The sequence below is a fragment of the Homalodisca vitripennis genome, chromosome X (genome assembly GCF_021130785.1).
Source record: "Homalodisca vitripennis isolate AUS2020 chromosome X, UT_GWSS_2.1, whole genome shotgun sequence".
NCBI lineage: Eukaryota > Metazoa > Arthropoda > Insecta > Hemiptera > Cicadellidae > Homalodisca > Homalodisca vitripennis.
This window is the reverse complement of record NC_060215.1, coordinates 69,378,102-69,403,213: the sequence shown is the minus strand read 5'-3', so window position 1 is coordinate 69,403,213 and position 25,112 is coordinate 69,378,102. Positions and strand designations below refer to the sequence as shown.

Genomic DNA, 25,112 nt, shown 5'->3' with positions numbered 1-25,112 from the left:
TTTATCATATGCTGAACGAGAAAATTTGACTTCTTTAAAAAGGATTTAGTAACTAAAGTTAACATAAAAATTATACTCTTCAGATTTTTAGAGAATAGTTTTCATCAATAAATATCTTAAGATTCAAAACTATCGGTTAATTGAGAACATTGATTTTAAACTTTGGTGGAAAATCATTTAACTGGAAACCCTAATTCTGTATTCTTTCCAGTCTATTTTATTTGCACTAAGTAAAATGCAGAGTTAAGGATTTTTAGGTTTTACTGAAATCTGTTATTATTAACTTTTTTAAATGTATTCAGTCAACAAAATATTTTTAAAACAAAAACTTTGTTTTAGTCTTGATTTTGTATTAATTTTTTCTTTTGTTGCAAATTTAAAATGTTAAATTAAGGAGCAAATGGGTGCTCATATTCACTTCTCATAATTAACGGTTCCGTATTAAATTGTTGCCATTCAAATCACCTCACTTTTTATAAATTATAAAAGTGCAATAGAAAACTTGACGTCTCTGACAGCTATTTTGCACTTTTCATAACATGAGATAGCCTATGGCCTGACTTTCTAGAGAGATACATCTGCAAGAAACCTCTAAATAGAATTGCACAGGAAACTCAAAGAATATATGTAATGTGATACATTATTGTTGAAAAATAAAGTATTTTATAAAAAAACTAATGAGAATGTCTTAAAAAATGTAACAAAATTCAAATTCAAATAGGGTAATATAATGTGACTTATACAACAGCATAAGAACAAGAAAGAAGAGACACGTTAAAAATGTATTTAAATACCAAATGCAACGAACACTGCAACACTTGAGACACAAAAACATATCATGCAATCTTTCCTTAACAAATTAGGAAAGATGTTCCTACGAACATTCCAAAAAATTAGCTAAATAAAATGCTACCAGAAAAACATAGTCCCATATTTCAATTACCATATCGGTGCCTGATTTGTATTATTTCTTTTTGTTTCCCTATCATAAATCTTTTTTTATTATTATTTACACCAAAATACAGTGTTTTATACGTTTTAATGTTGTTATAATTTTAATGCCATTGCAGATCAACAAATTGTTAATAAAAGAGAAAGATAGCATGACTATAACATTTACAAAACAGACTGTACAAGACAAAAACAAATCAGCACCAATCTACAACCTTTGTACTTACACACTCCACTTCTTTCCTGCTGAATTCTGGATAAGTAAATTGTGTGCTTAGTTTTCTTCTTTAATTGGATCAGGAAACTAACCAAAAAAGAACACAATAAAAAAATATTTAAATGACAATTCACAAAACAATACCGAACACTTACAAAAAAAATTACACACAAAGGAACAATACAACCTCACAAAGATATAATTAAAGATATGCTTCCATTATTTACACTCACTTAAGCATGCCAAAACATGCACAAAAATATTCACAACCAAAAACATTGAATACTTCAGGAACATTAAGATGTTTCAGAGAAAACTAAAAACTTGGAACTTGAATGATAACAATTTGTCTATTCTGGAAAATCTGTTTTTACTGACAACCCTTTACATGCATTACTTTTACCTTATATGTAAAAGTAAATTCTGTGAGTTGATAAAATTCAACTTTTAGAGAGTACCTGTAAAGTTTATATAGTTTTGTATTATAACATTATTTATTATAAATATATCTAGATTATAAACATAGATTATTATACAAATATATTATAAATATATTTGTAAAGTTCTTTAAAGTTGGTATGGGAATAAAAATATGGCATCGCTTTGGATGCTCACAAAGATTAATCATAATATCTTATAAAATAGATTTAATAACAAATATTTTAAGGCAACTGAAAAATTGTGAATGACATTAACCTCTAACAAATTAAAAATTCTATGTATTAATTATCTTTGATTGTTTGAAATTAGAATTACAATGGTAAAACAAATTAATCTTTTGAAATTAAGTCTGCTTAGGATTGATCTGCTAAATCTTAGTATTTTTATTTTTGCTTATAACATCACTATAAATGCAATATCATATTAAACGGTTTTAAGGGTAATATACACTCTTGTAATCATTATCTGGTTATTTACATTGATATTAACTCGGTGTTTTATGTCCTAAAAATTATTGCCTGGAGAGTGGAGATGTTATGCTACTGGCACAAAGATTAATTATTGGTGACCTGTAATTAATTACCACCATAATCTATCAATGGACACTATTATAGTCTTATTCATCAACGGCAACCCTCTCAGAGCTTTTTTCCAAAAAAGTGAGCTACTTCTCTCTGTAGCTTGTCTCCTCTATAGTATAATTTGTCTGGCCACTCTTAATTTTATTCATAGTGAGTGCAATATCACAGATAAATAGAGTGCATAAAATGTCTTAAGATAGATTAGGAAAATTGTGACAAATGTGTGTCAGTTAAAATGTGTTTATGTAATTACTACAGCTGCGTTTTCAATTTTTCCTGTTTAATATTTATACATGAATTTGCTCAGGTATATCAAACAATTTTCCTATTCTTTTAATCAAATGTTTTTTATTAATTATTGAGGATTGTATTTATGGCTTTTTGATTTGGATTGTAATCTAACATAACATGTTCCACTTGCCTCAACAAATTTGATGGAAGTTGGGACTTGGAACTGTTTTGAGTACTCAAATCACCCCTTCTAAACTCTTGTAATTTGCAAAATCGTAATTTTTATACTGAACTCCCAACAGTGAAATGAGCACCTTTCAAAACCAAAGGCTCACAAATGTTCTTAAAATGTAAAACTTGGATAATACCAAATCGTAGTGAATTTTATCCCAAATATGTATTTACCGGCGGAGCAAGTACTTTCGTGATTCAATCTTCATTGAAATTATATATAGAGGATGTTGACAAATAGGTGTCACAAACATCTGTGGCTGATAGTACTCATAATTCCAAACAGAAAATGTTCTGTAAACATAGGTAGAAAAATGTGTCGTTTAGTCGCTACCTGCCATTTTGTATTTTTATAGAAAAACATTAATATCTCTAGAACTAGTAAAGATACAGGTACCAAACTTTGCGCATAGGTTATGAAAAAGAGGAGGAAAACTTAAACAAATAATTATGTGATTTACTTTAATATTAACAAAATGGGATCTGTTGACAAATTTTAAAGTCAAATAACATAAAACCAATATAGTCATAAAATCTTACAATGTACCAACTATTTACAATTTTTATAACAATTCCAACGGTATATTCCTCAACAAAATCCATCAATGCATAACAACGTCTCTATAATTCACAGATAAAGTCCGGAGTTTTAATAAACAAAACCAAGAATTAATTAAACACTAGACTTGTTGAACTCCAGAGTTCGTTTGGTAAATCCATGACTGCCAAACCTAATTTTTGCCTTCTTTCCCAGAGTTTTATGAAGTTCTAGACTTTAATAGTCCTAGACATCCCTGTGTGCCGAATCGGCTCTTAATTGTCTGAAAGTGCTTTCCCTGCAACCCAAGCAAATTTTAATTAGTCTGTTGCTTATCACTGAATTTAGGACCATACACAGAAAGGTCACGGATACATTTTGTAAAATTTATAAAGAAGTCCTTTTCTCCAATACTAGTTTCATAAATCATAGTAAGATCTTTAAATACTGTTGACATTTTTATTTTATTTTCAAATCCGTCCTCAAAGAGACTTTTAGTTTATTATCTTAGCAGATCTTTGGCTTGACCACTTTGATAAAGAGACAATGCACTTGGCTACTTCACAGTGACTAGGGTATGATAATGTTTTTGCGCTCCGAGGACTACTTGTGGATAGGTTCATAAGTAAGGACCATGCTTGATGACTGCTGTGAGGGTAAAGTTCAAATTTTCTACAGTCTTCTGACTTTGTCAAGAGAGTTTAGCAGAAGGTCAGCAGTTTGTAAGTTACCAGTGTTAATTAACCCGTTGTATAAGTCCTCACACTCTTGGCTCCACCCTGGTATGTAATCCTTTCAAAAGCCTTTTGAGACTTAGGACTTTGCAACAGATAAGACGATGCTCATGAACTGATTATAGTTTCACTCAGGTTTAGTGAAGTTCCATCTCTACCTGGGAAAATATCTTAACCAGGAGAATTCGTATACCAGCATATATAAGAACAGGTTTATGCTTAGAGTGAAGAAAAATATCAAGAATTTCCCTAAGAACTCATGGGCTTGAAAGATCGGTTACAAGAGCAAAAGCAAAGAATAAGAAGCATGGAGAATAACCATGGTGCCACTGACTGAATACAATGTATGACTATATTTAGCATCATGCTATAGGAAAAAGGTATTATTTTCAACCCAGTTGATCCAGCCCCTACCTTTCTTATCATCTGCTTGATATTTCCATTGGCTTTGATGGCTATAGAAATCCTCAATGTAAAAGACAGGGTGTTTAAATTTATACAAAACGTCTGAACATTGGATAATTAGGTGCTTTATAAACATTCATTATAGTTGTTCCAGACACTTTCACCACCAATAAAAAAATATTAACATTCTGTTAACATATGTTACCACATCATAGAACCTGTAACAGACTGCTTCTACAAATTTGTATCCTGGGATATTGCCTCTTGCACTTTCTTTTAAATGTCTTCAATGTGCTTTTTTTGAAGTAATAAGAACATCAACATTATTTTTACGAGCTATTTTACTAGTACACTCACTTTTGGATTTAATTAAACCCTCTGCATTAAGATGTAGAATATTTAATACTATATCTAGTAAGTTAGTTTAGCCCTGAAAAGTGCTGTTTTGATTTCGTATGGCAGCTGACAGCTGGGAGATCACAGTGTGACAGTCCAGCCACCAAAGTGGTTGTAAGTTTAGCACCACCCAGAGAGTACTTACAGCTTAAGAACTGCTGTGGACGCAAATAACACCAACCCCCGACATATATATTTTAGTAGCTACAAACAAATTAGTAGTTCTAGTAGTTAGTAGTTTTAGTAGTTCTAGAAATTTTGCTAACAATATCTTAAAGAACTAAAGTGATCAGCCAAAATATTTATTTCTTTAGATATTTAGCTTGCAAACTAAAGAAGATCAGATAGTTTATCAATAGCCAGATTATATAGGAATCATTTTCATGAAATTCACTTTTATAAAAACTTATATACATCAACATTGGTAGTGTATTGATTAAATTTAAATGTAAATATGTTACAATACCTAATTAATAAGATATTCTAACATATGGCAATGATTGAACCAAGTCAGAGGTTGGACTGTCATGAAGAGTTCTTTTAAAACTTTTTTTAACAAGTGAGTAACACCCACAGCAATTTGCAACATTTTTTTTATTCTGTAGTACTATTATGATTACAACTATCAGCAGCTTGAGAACTCATGTATTCTCAGCATCCCTTCTCATATATTTCTTCACAAGAACTTGGACATCTGTTAGTCTTTTAATCACTTTGTTTTTTAAATAATTAAAATTTTGCTGTCCTCTGCAGGACTACACCCAATTTAGCAATATTCCCTGGTACAATCATTTAAGTTTATGAATAGAATCATTCACTTACAATAAATTCAAATTATATTTTGCATGTTCTAATTTTATTAGACACATTTTCTTTTGATGTATTAACAAACTCTACAGCAAATTGTACAGTACTTGTAAAATGTTTTGTATTGAAACAGTTTTATTTGCAGATAATTTAAAGTAGTATATTCTGAAACACTACTAATAATAGGATTTTTTTAGATTTCATATTGAAGCAAAATAAAAAAAGAAAGCTTGAGCAAATTGCCTTCTCACGACCTCTTGCACCCTAGAAGAAGGTGCGACCTCTGATGTTTAAAATTGAACAATTTTCAAGTATTCATGTAACTTGCTGAATCAACACTGACTTTTCACATTAAGCTGAGGCTGATCAAGTCCTGAACGAGTAGTTAGCCTAACAAAAACATCTATTCTACACTACTGACACCACTCCAGAGTTTTGCAGTGCCTTCCAATGTCATTTGTAATCTCCTTGATTAAAATCGTTTTTTATGCTTAGATCCCAATAAGCTTTTCTTTCACCATCTTGATACCATTGATATGGTTAAACTTTAAATACAAAGAATACATGGTATAGGTTGATATTTGAACATTTTGTCTTAGAAACCTTATGTTCTTTGCCTTACATTATAATTTTCAGAAAGGGAATGTCATTAGAAGTACTAGAAAATGTGTTATTTTTCCACATTATACAAATTACTTAAAATAAATTAAAGAGCAAAATTTTGCTACAACCTTTAAATATTGGTACCTGTAATGTTTTTAAATTGTGCTAAAATAATCAGAGTTCCTGGACCTTTAAAATGGGGTATAACACAAACAATGATTACATTTGAAAATTTTCCAAAACTGATCCTCATTCGTGTCATGTTGACCTTGTAACAGACTTGAAAATTCTTTGTTTGAAGGTTATTTTTGACGATGGAAGGATTGTGAAGGAAACAGGATTTTTCCGTACATTTGCCATCATTCAGTGAAACAAGAAATCAGTAACACTACGTTTCGAGATCTGCAATCTGATCTCTCCTTCAGGTAAAGAACTAACCTAATACATAATTACAAACTAGGTTAAAATAAACAAATCTTACCAAAGCGTTATGGCACGCCTAGGTCAGGAATCACAACCACCATGTTGTTTGTCAACTTCACTAACTCTATAACCATGCACTTAATAAAAAACTACACAAAACACTAATCATTATAACTGAAGTACGGAATACAGGTCACAATACGTCTTCATTCGTCTACTGACCACCTACGACTGAAGTATTAGGTTAGTTCTTTACCTGAAGAAGAGATCAGATTGCAGATCTCGAAACGTAGTGTTACTGATTTCTTGTTCCACTAAACGATGGCAAATGTCCGGGAAAATCCTGTTTCCTACACAGTCTTGAAAATATTTTCCCTGAGTTGTTTAGGATAAAAAATATGGGATTACAGTTCAAAAAGATTCTATTTCAATTTGTTATGCCGATACAGATAGTATCCAGGTGATCTGATGTACCCTGCACAACAATACTAGACTAGCTAAAGTACAGAATGTTAAACATCTGAGCCTCATGTGACACCGATATAGTAAAGAAGTATCATGTTTACTACACATTTAAATTTAAATTATCACCTGGAGTAAATAAGGTTCAATAACAAAACCAAACTAGCTGAAATATACAATGTGCTATGATAAAATTGTCACTTTGAGTCCAGAAGGTTAAAAATTGTTTTTTTTATCATAATCATGATATTTTGTGAAAATCGTCTTATCAGCAATTTTACTACTACGCTAGTAGTATCTACTAACAACATGTCTTCTCCGATGAACTGACATTTTTGTATGTGTCATCTCTTACAGAACTATGGAAATAGGACTTCCAATTTAGTTGTTTTCTCCTCAGGACTGCATGATTTCTACATCATAGTCTCCATTTGGAGACTATTACCAAAGAGACTACATTGTTAAACATTTATTTCAATGTTATATTAAATGCTTTGAATTGGAGTTCTTATGATGTCAGGGTAATTTTTTCTTTGAGATTAGCAACCTGCATCTAGGGGTAAGAAGGCTTTCATTTGGTGTGTTACCAATATTATTATTTGTGTGCCTCAATGTTCTTACAATTATCACACCAAAGCAAATTGCAGTGATTGACTTTTAGAGCTTATTTACTCAGACAGTTTTCTCTTTTAATTTAATTTATTTACTAGTAGATTTTAAGAAACAACTAATTCTTCAAACTCATTTTAATTTTTAATTTCTTTTTCAGATTTTATTCCAGAATAGTTCACTTCTGGCTGGCTTATAGCTTCCAGTAAGAATAGCAAAAACTGTTCTTAAATCTGGGAAACTCAATGGCAGTCCAGGTGTAAAACACCACTAACTACAAATGTCGAGAAAATGGGTGCAAAGGGCTGGTCGATAGGTCTGGTTGACTACTGAGGATGATTGTTGGAGTGTGTGAGGCTCCCATAATTTTAAAGATTTTTAAGATCTAAACATGAGAGAGTATGGCTTCCCTTCCTGCACTGAACGGAAGATACTGGAACAGAGCTATACTCTCCTCCTTACAAGTTGACATGACTGAGATAGTGCCCTTTATCACACTTCATGGGTTCTCAACAGGAGGCAGCCCCTACACTCATCCTTACTCATATCCTGAATATCCTGTCATCCTGGAAGAACAAAGGTCCTTTTTGAACTAAGTGATATGAGGGGTTTCCTCATCTTATTGCCCAAAAAAAAAGGGTAATACATTTTATTTACGTTAAATTTTTAATTCTTCATTTTAGATATGATATAATCATGTTTATGAAATATTGCTTCCTATTTGACTTTTTTGAGGATACCCTCAGTTCACAGCGGCAAACTCGTTGCTACTACGATCATAATCTGGTGGGAGATTATATGTGAAAAATCGCCAGTCTACAGGATAAATTATGGCCACCAGAGATTTTACAGAAGTAGTTTATACAGAGGATGCAATCCAAAAACTTTAGTAAGTTGTCAAAGTGCTAAAACTGTTTCAAGTTTTAAAAACTATACTTGTATTTCAATTTGGTAAATATCAGGTAATTTCTTAAATGTTTCAATTTTTTATACATTTCAAACAAGAACATTTGAGAAATGCAGTCTGTACCTTAAAGTAGATGACTACAAATAATTAACAATTAATAAAAATCATGCGAGTAATGTTTACAACTATTTTATCTTTTGAACAAAAATTTGGTTTTTCTGTTTATGCCCTCACTCACACTGTATATAAACAAAAACACAACAAAATCTAAAAACCACTATGTTTATTTGGGCAAGGAGGGAATATTCTCAAGTGAATATGTTTAACATAAAACAAAAATTCATGTTTTTTTCCTATTTTAATACTCTCTTCTACATATCTTATTAACAACACAATAACACTAGCAACCCATAACTATTTTGACTTCATTAAAAATTGATAAATTTATCATTTTCAGATCAGAAAAAAATCAATATTTCATGTTAAAACAGGACAATAATTATCAAAATACTTGAATTTCACTTGTATTTGTGAACATTTGGACCTTCTGATAGGACATCCACTGCTAAAATAAACCAGACAGTAAACAGACAGTAGTTTGGACACTACAACATAGTCCACAGTTGACATTGTAAACAAATAAAGTAACACACATGAGTGATTTCAGCAAACAGATAAGTGTAAGACAAATAACATAGCTGGTGCTCTCATTGCTGGTTCTGAGGACTGGGTTTTTCCCCAACTCTTAACCGGGCTGAACTTGTTGTGATTTTGTTCTTGTACCACTATCAGTTTATTTCCTACTTATTATTTATCACAAGTTAACTGACTTAAGTCAGAGTGTGACCAAAAGGTCACCAGCAATGAGCCAATGCTATAGTACGGTACCAAAGAATCAAACAAAATAATACAAAAACAACACCAAGTCAAAACAAAAATTTCTAAATTATTTTTATTGCTATATACTTCATTGCTTGTGGGATATAATTAATGTGAGAGTTCCAATTTAAGTTCTTGTCATAGAATACTTCTATACATGCCACTTGATTAGTTGAAATGATAATTACGGATATATATATATATTTGTTTATTTATTTAAAAGAAAACACATTGCTATAAAAATCTAATGGAATTTTCTAAAATTCTATTTTATGTGATAATAATTCTTGTATCTACATTTTTATTAATTTATAGAATTGTTATCTGTTATCTGCATATAGAATTGTAGCTGAAATTTCTGAAGGCAAGTTATTGATACAAACAAGAAATATTGAAGGTCTAAGCATCCCTATGAGATTCCATACTTCACTGCTTCCCAGGATCAGTCTTAATTAATATATATATATTTGTTTTCTATTAGTAAGATATGATTTGAGAAAAGAGACTGAAATATTGCCAAATTATTTCATAAAATTGTTGTGGCCCATACAGTCAGTCATAAGCCAGGATAAAATGTGGCTAGAGCAACAACTTTATCCTGAAAAAATTAATAAAGGCTCTTTATCAGCTTATTTAAGTCTTCAAAGATATATTTATTTCTACTAATTAATTGCATGGGATTCAGGAGGTTGTACATTTCAATATAGGTACAAGGAATCTCTAGTAATGCACCTAAAATTCTTTCATAGGTAAGACAATAACATTATGGCTCAATTTTTAGAACATTTTTGAAAAGTGGGTAGCTCTAGAACTATAAATTAAGTTCCTAAGAAAATGGCTATGCTGTAAACAAGGATTAAAAAATGTCTTAGAGGGACTATGAACAAGACTACAAGATTTACTCCAATTTTTAACTTCTTTCAGAATATTCTGAAGTCTAGAGTGATATTCACCCACTGGAAGGTTTTCAGAGATTTCATTAAAGTAACTTTTTTTGAAAAAGTATTAAAAATTGCAAAGAGGATTACTATGTTAATTTTGATTTAAATGGTGTCAAGGAAATAGTGATAAATACATTGGGGCTAGTACTAATTTTAACGTTTAATGCTGAAAATATAATTGACGCTATTAATATCTTTCCAAACTGGTTTATATTTTTTTTTACCTTGATTGTTTTTTATTTTAATGATGGAGGTACTTGGTTGAGGCTATAGCTAGTCTATAATCTATTTTTAAGTTTAAACATTTTCCCCTTAAGTCACGATTATGTTTTGAAACTTTGAGTAAATATTATAGTCTGTCCTTCATTGTAGCTATTTATGCCAGTTATTAGTTTATGTCTAATTATTTTCATTTATTCTTTTAAAATTTTAAAGTGTATGTGTTAAATGTTCAATATCATCAGTGATATTAGTATATATATATATATATATATATATATATATATATATATATATATATATAAAATGGAATATTTTACACTAAATGTTTGAACAGACCAATTATTCTACGCTAATAATGTGAGGCTTATGTCACCATATTATTGCAGAGGTAGGTACTAACAAAAGTGAAAGATTGTTTCAATTCATAAAAATGTCAATATTAAGATTTCAAGGTTTCTAAACTGAGCACTATCTCAAGTAGCAATCAATTATTTATCTTGTAAACAACTGTTTGAGATTATACATAGTATCTCATAAGTAGAGAACAAAACGTAATGAGTTGTTCTGAGATATCATTTCCAATTAAAAAAAACACTAGGCTATATGTAGTTACAATATTAAGTGTGTGTTTCTGATTAAATTTCAGTGTTAAAATCACATTCAGAATCAATGTTTTTTAATGACAAATATCTGCAACATGGAATATAATTTGTCAATATAAATCATTTGGATACTATACAGGCTAAATATTTCGTACAAAGCTACTATAAAAATATTTTCTATTATTTACAAAAACCTATTAGCCTAACAATAAGTTTTTAACATTAAGATGAATTGTTTTACAACTTTTCATTGTTTTCAAGAATGCTCTGTATTATTTACAGGAACTTATTTATAATATTTCTTAATTATGAAGTAACCCTTCAATTATGCAAATATAAGAATACCAACTAAAAGAAAAAGATATAACTATTTCATATATAATACACCTTGTTTTGTGCCTTTTATTATTCCACATATAATGGTGTTATGACCAAAAGCTACTAATGTCACGTTTTTCAAACAAAAATGTGGGAACTATTGAGCATAAAGGATAAGCATAGGAAGTTTTTAAGTAATTTCTTATTGCAAAATTCAAAATTTGTATATACATAACTCAACATCAAATTGCTCATAACTCTTTTAAATATTTTGAAAGATGGTAAGTTTTCCTGCAAGTATTTCAAAATAGTAACATGCATTAACTTTCAAAAGGTGATTTTAAGAAGTTTTTAAACCACATTTTTATTACTTATTGTTCTCAACAAAATGGGGGTTGCAAAGGAAAAAGCTCTTTTTTGGATTGGACAATCAATTAAATTGGATTTCTCCAAGGATTCTTTTACCCTATTTTTTCTAATTCCTAACTTTCCTGCAAATATTTATCTAAAACTGCACAACTGCAAATGTTTTTAAATAAACAAAGTGATTTGAATTTGGTTTATTTACCCATATACATCATTAAATAAAAAAAATTATTATTTTAATTTTAGTGTCTAATATTCTATATTGCTATTGTTGGAGAGCCTATTTAATTTTCATAACAAAATTCATTGATATGACCATTTATGTGACACTTTCCATTAAGGAAAAATCAGGCTTTGGTTAAATAACAAAATAAATGATGGGGTTGATAGAGTTAACTATGCATGTAACACAAATGCTACAAACACAAAACAAGAACTATATTAGACCAACAACATTACCATGAAATCCACACTACTTTTAGGACACAAAACAATGAATCAACTATGTGACATCTCAGGACACATGAGTGGCCCGAAATTTCCATGAACAAAAACCAATCTGAACACTCAGACCACTTATATTGATTATAAAGATAATAACCACAATTAATTTAATGTATGATTTTATGGATGTATTGTACTATACCTAGCGATCATTTGAAAACCCTTTGAATGTCACGGCCATTTCTTGAAATCATACATTTATAAATTGCCAAGGTTTCTTTCAATTAGCAAGCATTTGGAAATAAGCTACCTCCAAGATAGAATATAATGCATCCAAGAGTTTAAATTTTTTTCTGACAAAGTGAAGAATGTGATACAATTCCTAGTATGGTTTAAATAATTTGAAACCACTTTAAAAAGTAATAATCTAGTTAACTTTTGATAAAAGATTCAGTTTAGAACCAAACTTTTGTTTTTTTATAGTATATTTTTAAGCTTTCTTGAGATATATTGCGAAAGACCATTGAAAACTAACAAAAGTAAAATTTTACTCCAAAATTCAAGGGTTCAGGAAAAACTTAACTTAAATTTAATTAATACTGTACCTGTTACAAGGTGAAAGGAATACTTATTTTAGTGAACTGATTTCAAAGTAGGTATTCAAAATGTTCCCCTCCGGCCTACTGGTAATATGCTAACCTACAGTATTAGTTATTTCTTATGTATAATGTATTAGAAGTTTTTAAACAGCAATTTCTTCCTACTGGATCATCCTTTGGAAGCCCGGTTTGCTGAGTTGTTTTCAGTGCAACTAGACCTTTAAAATTATGCACAATTCAACATAGGCTGTCAATAAAGATTTCCTTTTTACCCCCAACTGATATTTTGATCACCATGTACACAGAAAAGTAGCTTACTACTATCAGTAACAGTATGCCAAATTTGGATATATATTATCGTTTAAAAGTTATAAAGTCCTTATAAGACTTAATTGTCACCCTGAATATAGAATATAATAAAGTTTGATGAAAGTCAATAAGTTGGCTGAGGAATAGTATTTAATCTACCCGCATTATCTAAAATTATCTATACCAAGTTAACAATCTTTTATAGAAGTATACCTGCTTTCATTTCCACTATTGATTGCAAAAATTAATAATATATTTGGCCATATACGCCAAATAATCCTTGTAGAGGGGAATTTCAAGTGTTCATGATCAGACCTTCTATAATTTAGATATTTTACTGATTAAATACTATCTCAGGTGGTGATATTCTTCATTCCTCGCCATGAGGGGTAGTACGCTTCAAAGGAATATTGCTAAGGTGTTTTTAGATCTTTATCTGTGCTGTCTCAAAAAAAAAAAACCCAATAAATTCCTAATCATGAGCATACAGGCTAAAAACACTGTGACATTAAATTTAATTTGCATGCCAATTTGAGAATTATACTTTATGATTATTATAATATAGAAGGCATACTCATAAAGTAACGGCCGTTTGCTTATATTTCAATATTAGCACTTTGGAACACAGTTTTACTACTGCAGTGCCATCTACTGATTGATTGGAAAGCTATAACACCATTTGTTTTGTTTCAGAAGTTGTTTGCTTGTCCGTGCATGCAACAATAATGCCCGCGGCAATTGTTGATCCTGACAGCTGTAAAATCAGGGGTTATGCCTAGTTTATGGACTTGCAGTTATGAGTGAAGGAAAGGTTAGACAACGGTGCCGTGATTTCAAAACTGGATGAACAAATGTCCACGACGAAGAGTCATTAAAACTAACTTATTTTATCAGCCAGACACTCAATAATTTGACTGACAAGCAGCCAAAGTCATTAAAACTTATTTCTATTCTAACAACCACTGACCACTAAGTTTATTAATTGACTGACAAGCTGTAAAAGAATAACACTTTCATACCTGCTATATCTGTATCAAAATGACTACCAAATTTGAGAAAGGAGATGATGTATTTGCTAAGTTACGAGGATACCCCTACTGGCCAGGAGTAATTGAAGATGTAATAAGCAATAAGAATCCAGAGAAAGCTTTAAAATATCATATTAAATTTTTTGGTAGCCACGACCTTGCCATAATCAAGGCCAGTGATGTATGCTCTTACGAAGAAAACAAATCAGAGTACAGCAAACCAAAAACAGATAACTTTCGAAAGAAGAAATTCAACTTTGCATTAAAGGAAGCTGAACAAAATTGTTTCACTCTGCAAGAGCCTCATACCAAACATAATGAATTTACTGAAAGGATTGATAATTATGACAAGACTGATGACATTGATTTAGAAACATCCCTTACTCTTGCTGCTGAGGCGGGCAGCGCACTGCTGGCAGATAACATTAAACTTAAACAAGATATGCAAAGCTTATAAGAAGTAAACACGGACTTGTTAAAAGAACTTGAAAAGAGCAGATACGACATTAGTTCATTTCTTGAAATTGAAGATAAATTAAAGGAAAAAGACGAGATTATCAAAATATTGACCAACAAGAACAATGAGCTACTCCAGGAAAACTATTATATTATAAAGAGAGAAGAACAAGAATGGACATTAAAAGAGGATTTAATTCAACAGGCGGAACTTGAAGCTAAAATCTTACTAGATAAAAATGATCTACTACAAAATAAATTAAATAATCACATTAAATCAAGTGATAAAACTGCAACTTCGTTGAAATTAAGAATAGAGTCCCTGATAAAAAATGAAGAAAAGCTAAAAGAGGAAATTTTATCTAAAACCTTGACAATTCTAAATACAAAACAAGAGTCAAACAAACTCTCTCCAAAAATTACAGGACTTGAACAAATTACAAGGACGTATCTGTCATCTTTCCTCGAAAAAATTAAAAGCTATAATAGCTACTTCACTACTACTGTGGCTGACCACCAACCAGAGTCCTCTACATTGTTATACCAGTCCTTACCATACCCCAGCTCCCTGAGTTTGATAAACCCTAAGATCTCTCTACAAGAACTACAAATATACTCTCTGGGTACCACAAAGATGGTCCCAAATACAACTCAATCACAGACATCTGGAACAGGGCAAACTTAAAACCAAACACAGGAAGAAATTTTGACAAAACCACTGACAAACTCAACCTACTCAGCACCAATAACTAGAGAGATCTGTAACCAAAATCTTGAAAACACCAGGAGTAACTTGTTTAGCGTTTCCTTACAAATGGCAAAAGCTGCTAAACAACAAAAAACTCCCAACCTGACACCAACATTAGTCAAAAATAAACCACTGATCACTGCAAAAATCCGTAAGGGTTTTCATTAATTGCTGCATGAACACGTTCAACATTTTCAGCGTTTCTGGCCGTTGAAGGCCTGCCAGATCGGTCATCACTCTCCACTGATATGCGGCCATTTTTAAACCGCCTAAACCACTTTTTTATTTGTGTATCACCCATAGACACGTCACCATAAACTTTCCATATCATAGTAATTGTCTCTGATGCTGAATGGCCAAGTTTTTGGCAAAATTTAATGCAAATTCGCTGCTCAACACGTTAAGTCATATTGAAATGCGACGCACACACACAGCAGTACTGTACGGAACATAGCGCTTTGACTCACTGAGTGACCGGATCATATTCTAATATGGGAAGGAGTAGGCTCACCCCTCCCCTCCAATAACCGGTTCGAGCCGGTCGGTTGCGCCGCAGCCACCTACTGGTCGGCGGTCGGATACTTTTTGGACAGACCTCGTATACACTGCACTTCAAAATAATCACCAAGGTCTACCAGAAATTGAAACATTAAGTTCTACTAAGTATTTAGGCATTATCCTCGTGCACAAAATTTTCAGCGAGTGTTGGTTATCCAATAGAAAGCCATAACAGCATTAGCAGGACTAAAACCCAAAGACACGTGCAGAGAAGCATTTAAAGAACTTAAGATATTGACTCAACACTGTACTCAAGTATATGTGATTAAAGAATGATTTGATTTGAAGAGCGAAATTGCAGCCTCCGTATCCTGACTGATGAAATCGTTTCGCAAGTGGATAAAAAACTGTGATCTGATCGTCGACTTATTTGTCGATTATTTTGTTGACATGCTACTGTCAACAAAATAATCACAGAAAACCTCGAATACCACAAATTGTATGCAAGGTGGATACCAAAAATGCTGACCAACCACAATGAAGAGCAAAGAATGTCCTGTGGACAAGAATTTTTGGACTGTTATCAACAAGATGGAGAAATGAAAAGGATGAATGAAATGAAAGATGTCTTTATTGAACACAAAGAAAAATGATGCCGTGGAATCATCAACCCTACAAGCCTCGAAACAGATTGTCCTCAACCACAGCCCGAAACCATTCCCCACATTGAAACGGGAAAGTGACTGTAAATTTGCAAATCGTTGGCATACAGGTGAAAAAATAAGTGATTGATCATAGCAATTAAGTCGTCTATGTAAATTGAAAAAAGAAGAGGGCCAAGGACAGAGCCTTGTAGCACCTCTCGATTTAAAGGTTTCCGGTAGGAGTCTTTGTCATTGGACTTAACATATTGCTGGCGATCAGACAGATACGACCCAAACCAATCCATACAGCCCTCAGAGAACCCGATTTTACACAATTACAAAAGAAGTAATAAGTGGTAAACGCATTGAAAAGCCTTAGAAAAATCAAAAAGCGTTAAAATTGTAACAAACCTTTTGTCCATTGCCGAACGTATATCTTCAATGATTTTCAAAGTGATTGTACTGTGATTAGAACAAAAACCTGATTGAAAGTTGGACAAAATTTTATTGGGTTCGAGAATGAAATAGACTTGCTGATGCAGCACTCGTACCACTGGATCGTAATGAAATTAGTCAAATAGTTGGTGTCCAGTACATATTTTATAACTATACGAGCTTTTTTGTTATTTGACTTTAAATATTTTCAACAGACGTCATTTTGTTAATATTATAGAAAATAACACAATTACTTTTTTTATTTACCTCTTATCTATTCAAACCTATGTGCCAAATTTGGATTCCTTAGCTTATATAGTTCTAGAGATATTAATTTTTCAGTACAAAGTGGCAGCTAGTGGCTAAACAACACATTTTGCAACCTATATTCATTAGACATCTTTTGCTTGAAGAGATGAATACTATCTATCACAATAGTTTGTGACACCCTTTTGTTAAAACCCTGTATATATATACAGTATATATACGTATGTATGTATAGGCTTAAACAATATAACATGTTGTGAACACAATGATTGCCATAATTTTTATAATAGCCAGACTTAACTTGGTACAAAGGCTCATAGCTTGGATAAGTTATTCAGTCTTAACCAATGAATTGTCCTCCTGAAAAATCAATATAAGGTGTAGGGGTGGAAATGACAAATAACAACGTTATAGAACACTAAAAATTGGACAAATTTTCTCGCACAGGGTAATATTTCCTTGTTCTACATCTGAGCTGGGCATCACATGGTCTTGTAATTTTGAGTAAACCTTGTATTGTATTGGTTGCTGTTGATTTCAGCTGTTATGCCATCTTTGGATACGTAAAATAACAATAATGCTGAGCTCAGGGAATTTGACCCAAATAAACGCATATCCTAAGAATATAAGATCATATCGGCTGACACAAGAGCCTCCGGCCATTGCTACTGCTAGCTAAAAACAACTTGAAAAGCAAATAAATATTGTAATTTATTTAACCGTAACTTCCTACTATCTACCAAGAAAGGTAGTTCCACTTTTAATACTCTAAAATTCATTATTAGTCATTTTCATCCCCAAAAACCTTATATTGTTTTGTTCAGGAGGACGATTGCAATAGGTTAATAGGCTAACGCGTATCTCTATACCGGAGGGGATAAAAGTAAATTTGAAAACAATGCAAACAAATTTAACCAAACTTTCCAGACCAAAAAAAAATGTAAAAACCATAAATAAAGTGCAAGTTTAATAAATAAACAAAACTAACGTAACCATAAATTCATAATTTTGTATGTACGTGCAATCTACTTAAAAACCACTTGGTAATTTCCGATCACATAAAAATATCTTTACTCGATTTGAAAATAACACATGATTACACAATGAATTCAATACTCTCACTTTGAAAAAAAACATGATGACCAATTAAGTGGAATAAATTAATTTCCTAATATTGTAACTGCTCACATGATCAAATTTTAAACACACAAATAACTTCCAAACTAATTGACTGTATTAAAGTTAACACACAGCAGTAGTTGAGTAATGTATATCCGATATCTACTATATCCCATAGTAGACACTATGAGTATTCACAAGTTAGTGAAGACTACTTATTTATAGCACGGGACTGTTGTTAGTGTTGTATTAAGCTATTCTGACCACAGAGCACTCAGATAAGCTATTGAGCACAGATAGCACTAAAAATCATAGATAACAAGAAACACGTACACAAATATAACCACAAAATTCCATATATATTCAAATTATTAAATAACATAATTAATTGAGATTTCCACCCTCTAAAACCATACATAGTTTTTACAAGAGGGGAAGGAGAATAAGTTAATAAGTTGAAATTCCGGCCATTTACCTTTTTGATAGCAAATGCATATATATTTGCATTCATAACTAAATTTAGCATAATTTGGCCTAAGAAGTTGAAAATATATGAAGTAAAATTTTTTTATTTGAACGAGTACATTGTGTATATCTAAAGTTTCGGAAATTATAAGATTAAAGGTCGAGGTGGCAAATCACGAATTTGACGTTAACAACGTATTCTGCTCATCCTCCTGAACAAAAAATATATATGGTTTTAGGGGGGTCCAAATGACAAATAACATGATTTTAGAGGGTATATACTTAAATAGTTAAGTTCTTAATGTTTTAATGTTCTGTTTGTGTGCTGTGCCTGGATATCTGTAAATATTATCTGCGGGTGGGACTCTCAAGCGTATCTGTTATCTGAGCGATCTGGGGCAGAAGTCAGAGATAACGTGTACTGTAGGTTGGATCGAGTGAGTGCACGACAATCATGGATCAACCATCCACCAGTTTCGACCAACCGTAGTGAACTGGTGTGTCGTAAATATTATCTGCGGCTGGAACTGATAGCGTATCTGTTATCTGAGCGCTCTGGGGCAGAAGTCAGAGATATCGTGTACTGTAGTTTGGATCGAGTGAGTGCGTGACGATCATGGATCAACCATCCACTAGTTCGACCAATCGTAGTGAATTGGTGTGTCGGAGTGTTTTGTCGGGCATGTTAAGAGGTTACTTTTCGACCGAAACGAGATTATTTAGTTTCTGTACATTCTGAGGAACACACTAATGGTAAGTGTTCTCTATTAATGTCCATTTATAAACGTATTCATATTAGGGGTATTCATGATGTATTAAGTTTTTTAAGCAGTACATAATTGCCTTTCCATTACAATTCAATTTATATTTCTGAGCAGCCCCTCTAGAATTTGATATTTTACTGATAGGTACTGTCTCGAGGGATGTTTCGGCAGCACCTTCGGCCGGAGGCACTCGTCTCAACTCGATAACAACTAATTAATTTTTAGCTCGAAATTTAAGAAAAACATTGTTCATTTGGATCAAAATTCTGCTCATTTCAGTATTATTTTTCATTTACGTTTGCAAAGATGGCGCCGCATCCGATGACGTCATCACGAGATTGAATCATGGTCACAAAAGGTCACGTGATGCCCGATGTGGATGTAGAACATGGAAATATTGCTCCGCGCTTGAACAGTTTTTCCATTTTTTATGTTCTAGAACTTCGTTATTTCTCATTTCCACCCCGTCAAACCTTATATTGTTTTGTTCTGAAGGACGATTCCAATAAGTTAATAACGCGAAACTCGTAAACTTAAAAACATGATGTGCTACGAGGGTTTTGCAAGGGTGCTGCCGAAGCCCACGCTGATGGCCGGAGGCACTCGTCTCAACTCGATAACCGTCAAGTTAACGTAAATGAAAAATAATACTGAAATGAGCAGAATTTTGATCCAAATGAACAATGTTTTTCTTAAATTTCGAGTACAAATTAATTAGTTGTTATCAAGTTGAGACGAGTGCCTCCGGCCATCAGCGCGGGCTTCGGCAGCATCTTCGGTGCCTGCCCCGCGCTAATGTCAACGAAAGAAAAACATCCCTCGAGATAGTACCTATCAGTAAAATATCAAATTCTAGAGGGCAAACTTTGGTGCGTTGCAAAACGCCGTGTTCGTACAAAAAACGTTTTAACTTTTCCTGATTTTCACTTGAAACCATGAAACTAAGTAACGTGTTCTCACACCCGTCACATAAAAAAGGATTATCGGAGGAACCACTAGCCATAACGGTATTATCACAACTGGCCTTCCGCGCGTCTCCCGCAAGCCACTGTTATCGCGTGGACTTTGAACCTTCTTATCGCTCGGCAACCTGTAGGACGGCCTTGCGAGGCTTGAATTATATGTTTCTTGCTTTCTGAGAACATCCTTATGACCGTAGTAAAATATGAAAAAGTTTGGGGTTGACCAAGTAATTGTTCAGAATTACCACGGCCTACAATAATATAACTAGAAAAACATCCCTCAAGTAAACGATAGTAAGGTAGATACCTACTATCTAGCCTTTAAGTAAAATATGAAAATCCTAGATCTTATCACGAATAAGCTAGGTCTGATCACGAACACTTGAGTCAAATGGACTGATAGGATAAATTACTTGGGATACAACAAAAATTTAAAATATGATATTAATTTTTGTGCAATATATGGTTCACCAGCAACTAAAAACTCATAGTGGAAATGACAGTACCTACTACAAGAAATTGTAAAAGAAGGTTTCAGGTCATTTTAGGTAGCATGGTTGAAATAGACACTATACTTAAAATTTAAATTCAAACACAGCATTATCAATTCGAAAATTACAATTAATAAAAAATAATTAAGAAGGAGAGTAGGCCTACCTGACAAACTGAATCCTAACATACCATTTCAATAATGCAAAGAAATTATAGAAGAAACCACCTTCCTTGCCTGACTTCCAAATTAAAACTAAACTTTTAGAAGTAAAATTATTATGTAATACTGAGGTTGTAACACGCTTAACCGCTAAAAAAAACTACAAGAATTTCGCAAGCACTCAATCTCCTCCTACCACCTAACCTGGTCTACTCATCTACTAAAACACATTACTTAGTACAGGTTATGTGTGTTGTATTGAGAGATAAACTTCAAGTGAACTGTTGTGCTATTTTTTCATTATAGCTTTAACATTATAGGCCTAACATGTTGCCATAACGCCTTTGATATTTTATATCCTACGGCCATCTGGGGGCTTAGTCGTAAGCCAGGTAACTAAAAATTGTAAAGTACTATGCTATTATTAGTATTAGTGACAGGATTTGCTGGTCATATATATATATATATATATATATATATATATATATATATATATATATATATATATATATATATATATATATATATATATATATATACGGGGTGTATATTATGTCTGGAAACACCCAAATATATCCTTTAATAATTTAAATATAAATTTGAAACCTCTTACAATCGTGATAGAGATTGGGCATCTACTTTTTGGAACAATGTTTTGTTATGTCACACCAACGGGGGACGTCCTGCCGAGGGTATCGTGAATATTCTTAATGGAAGCCTATACCTTGTGATACATAATTTTAAAGGTAATAGCTTACTGAATTGAATGCCACAAACCGCATCTCAAAGGAATTATTCTATCAGAAAATAGAGCATTTTTAGTATTGAAAATTTACTGATGTTCAACAATGTAATTTTAACATGGTTCTTGCCACAAAATGTGTTACACTAATTTTTTAGCATTTTTTAAATGTTCAATTAAAATAAAATAAACTATTTATTTTTAAGCTGGTTTCATTAGTACAAATTTACCAGTTTTTATTACAATGAATAAAACTTATGAGTCACTTTCTCTGATTACTTATGAATCTGTACTTGGTGTTTTCCAGTCAGCAGGAAGGTTTAAAGAGACAAAGGTCACTAGCCTATGAGAAACATTATTGTGTTATTAATCATCTGGTCTACAGGTTTCAGTTTGTTGAGCATGGAGCTTTCACTAGACAGGTCTAAGCTTGGGAATTACAAATGGACAAAGGTCATATCATTCCTGTCGAGTTAATCAGTGTCTCTGAAGCATTGCTGTCAACAAGTTATCTAATTACAGTAGTTCAGTTTTTATTTGGCATTTTAATGGAATTGTCTGAAAGAGAACGAATTACTCTGTTGATGATGCGAGGATATGGCGATCGTCAAAGATCTTATCGGGAAGTTTGTAATTTGTTTAATGACACTTTCCCAGAAAGGAATCCCATAAGTGTTTCAACAATATCAAAAACTATTGAGCGTTTTGAAATGACAGGGAGTGTACGTAATCGGCCAAAGTCGGGTAGGATACAATCTGCAACAGATGAAGAACATGCACTAGATGTTTTGCAAACATTTATTGAAGACCCACATACATTGCTCAGAAAAGCTGCACAGCAACATGATATGCACCCTATGTCTGTGAGTAAGATTTTGAAAATTAATAAATACAAACCATTTAAAGTTCATTTATTCCAACAGTTAAGTGAGGATGATTACGACAGAAGAGTTGAGTTTTGTGAACTTGTGATGCGCAAATGTGATGACAATAGAGATTTTCTGACCAACATACTATTTTCTGATGAGGCAACTTTTTTCCTAAATGGCAATGTTAACAGGCACAATTGCCGTTACTGGGCTAGTGAAAACCCACATTGGATTACTGAGTCCCATTCACAGCAACCACAAAAACTGAACGTATGGTGTGGAATTTTAGGTAACAAAATTGTTGGACCCTTTTTCATCAATGGAAATTTAAATGCCGAACTTTACTACAATATGCTCCAAAATGAAATAATCCCAGCTATTCAAATTGCATCAGGAGAATACTTTGATAATGTATGGTTTCAGCAGGATGGTGCTCCACCCCATTATGGGAGACAGGTAAGAGAGTATTTGGATTTAAGGTTTCCTCATAAATGGATTGGCCGAAGAGGAGAAATAGAATGGCCTCCAAGATCTCCGGATTTGTCACCAATCGATTATTTCCTATGGGGTCATTTAAAATCCAATGTTTATAGAAGAAAGCCTCATAATTTGGAAGACCTAAGAAACAGGATTATAGAGGAGATTGCTTTGATAACTGAAGAAATGTTAGGCAACTCTGTCGAATCATTTTACACAAGATTGGCTCATTGTCAAACCGTAGAAGGAACACAGTTCGAACAATTGCTTTGACACCAAATGCAGGTAAAACGTTTGTTGTAAGACTTTTCTAACAGCATACATTATTTTTTATTTGTAATAAGAAATCAATAACATAAGTATTTCCATAATTGTACTGTAATAAAAACTGGCAAATTTGTGCTAATAGAACCAGCTTAAAATGAAATTTTTGTTTTATTTAATTGAACATTTAAAAAAATGCTAAAAAATTAGTGTAACACATTTTGTGGCAAGAACCATGTTAAAATTACATTGTTGAACATCAGTAAATTTTCAATACTAAAAATGCTCTATTTTCTGATAGAATAATTCCCTTGAGATGCGGTTTGTGGCATTCAATTCAGTAAGCTATTACCTTTAAAATTATGTATCACAAGGTATAGGCTTCCATTAAGAATATTCACGATACCCTCGGCAGGACGTCCCCCGTTGGTGTGACATAACAAAACATTGTTCCAAAAAGTAGATGCCCAATCTCTATCACGATTGTAAGAGGTTTCAAATTTATATTTAAATTATTAAAGGATATATTTGGGTGTTTCCAGACATAATATACACCCTGTATATATATATATATATATGTATGTATGTATGTATGTATATATATATATATATATATATATATATATATATATATATATATATATATATATATATGTGTGTGTATGTATGTATATATATGTATATTACGCTCACGAGCGTAAATATCTCCAGGACCTTCGTAGATCCCTCGAGTCTCGCACTAACAACGGCGAAAAGGGCCTCACTATAAAATATCTTAATGGCACTCCTAAAATAATTCAGTCTCCAAAAAACGTGTAATTTCCAACGGCACAGAAAACATACACATTTATTATCAAAATGTAAATGTACTTCGATCCAAACTAGATGAATTAAGACAATCACTAATTTCTTACATTCAGGACATCATAGTTCTAATTGAGACTAACCTTATACCAAGCATCTTCAACGGCGAACTTGGCTTCAGTAACTATGACCTTTACCGGAAGGACAGAACCTCCTCCTCCAGCAACAAAATGAGCGGTGGAGGTGTTTTGATTACAGTATCCAAGTGTCTACAATCTTCTGAAATTGCCACTTCCACGAAAACAGAGTCTCTTTTTGTGTCGTTAACCCTGAACAATTGTCAGAAAGCTCTAATTGGAGGAGTCTATATTCCCCCCAGCCAGCCTGTTGCTGCTTACATGGATTTTTCTAGCTCAGTGGAAGAGATCGTGGCACTCAACAACTTCGCTCATATCCATCTGATCGGAGATTTCAACCTTCCTGGTATCAGCTGGACTTCATCGCAGGTCGTGCTCAACCATTCCGCAATTACGATCTCCGAGATGGCCGAGCTGTTTGGTCTGTCGCAGGTAAACCATTTGGCAAACGATAGAGGGGTGATTCTGGATCTCGTCTTTACTTCTTCTAGTTCAATGAAGGTCACTCGAGACGTTGATCCTCTTGTTGCTGAGGATATTTATCACCCGTCCCTAAGTATGGAGC

At 32.6% G+C, this 25,112-nt stretch overlaps 1 protein-coding gene across 3 annotated transcripts in view; it reads right to left on the bottom strand.

Moving 5' to 3' along the window:
- The window catches only part of LOC124369152 (polyamine-transporting ATPase 13A3), a 109,613-nt gene extending 88,068 nt beyond the window's left edge, over positions 1-21,545 (bottom strand). Inside the window, exons 1-2 of one of the 3 annotated variants that reach the window (XM_046826934.1) lie at positions 21,260-21,543; positions 1,179-1,255 (exon numbers count right to left, since the gene is read on the bottom strand). Coding sequence is in view for 2 of the 3 variants with exons in the window: in XM_046826933.1 (XP_046682889.1) it covers positions 21,260-21,281 (22 nt within the window). In the remaining variant the exon portion in view is untranslated. Of the gene's footprint in view, positions 1-1,178; positions 1,256-21,259 lie in introns of all 3 variants that reach the window. The other 2 variants (XM_046826933.1, XM_046826932.1) reach the window with 2 other exon arrangements.
- Positions 21,546-25,112: the final 3,567 nt, after the last annotated feature.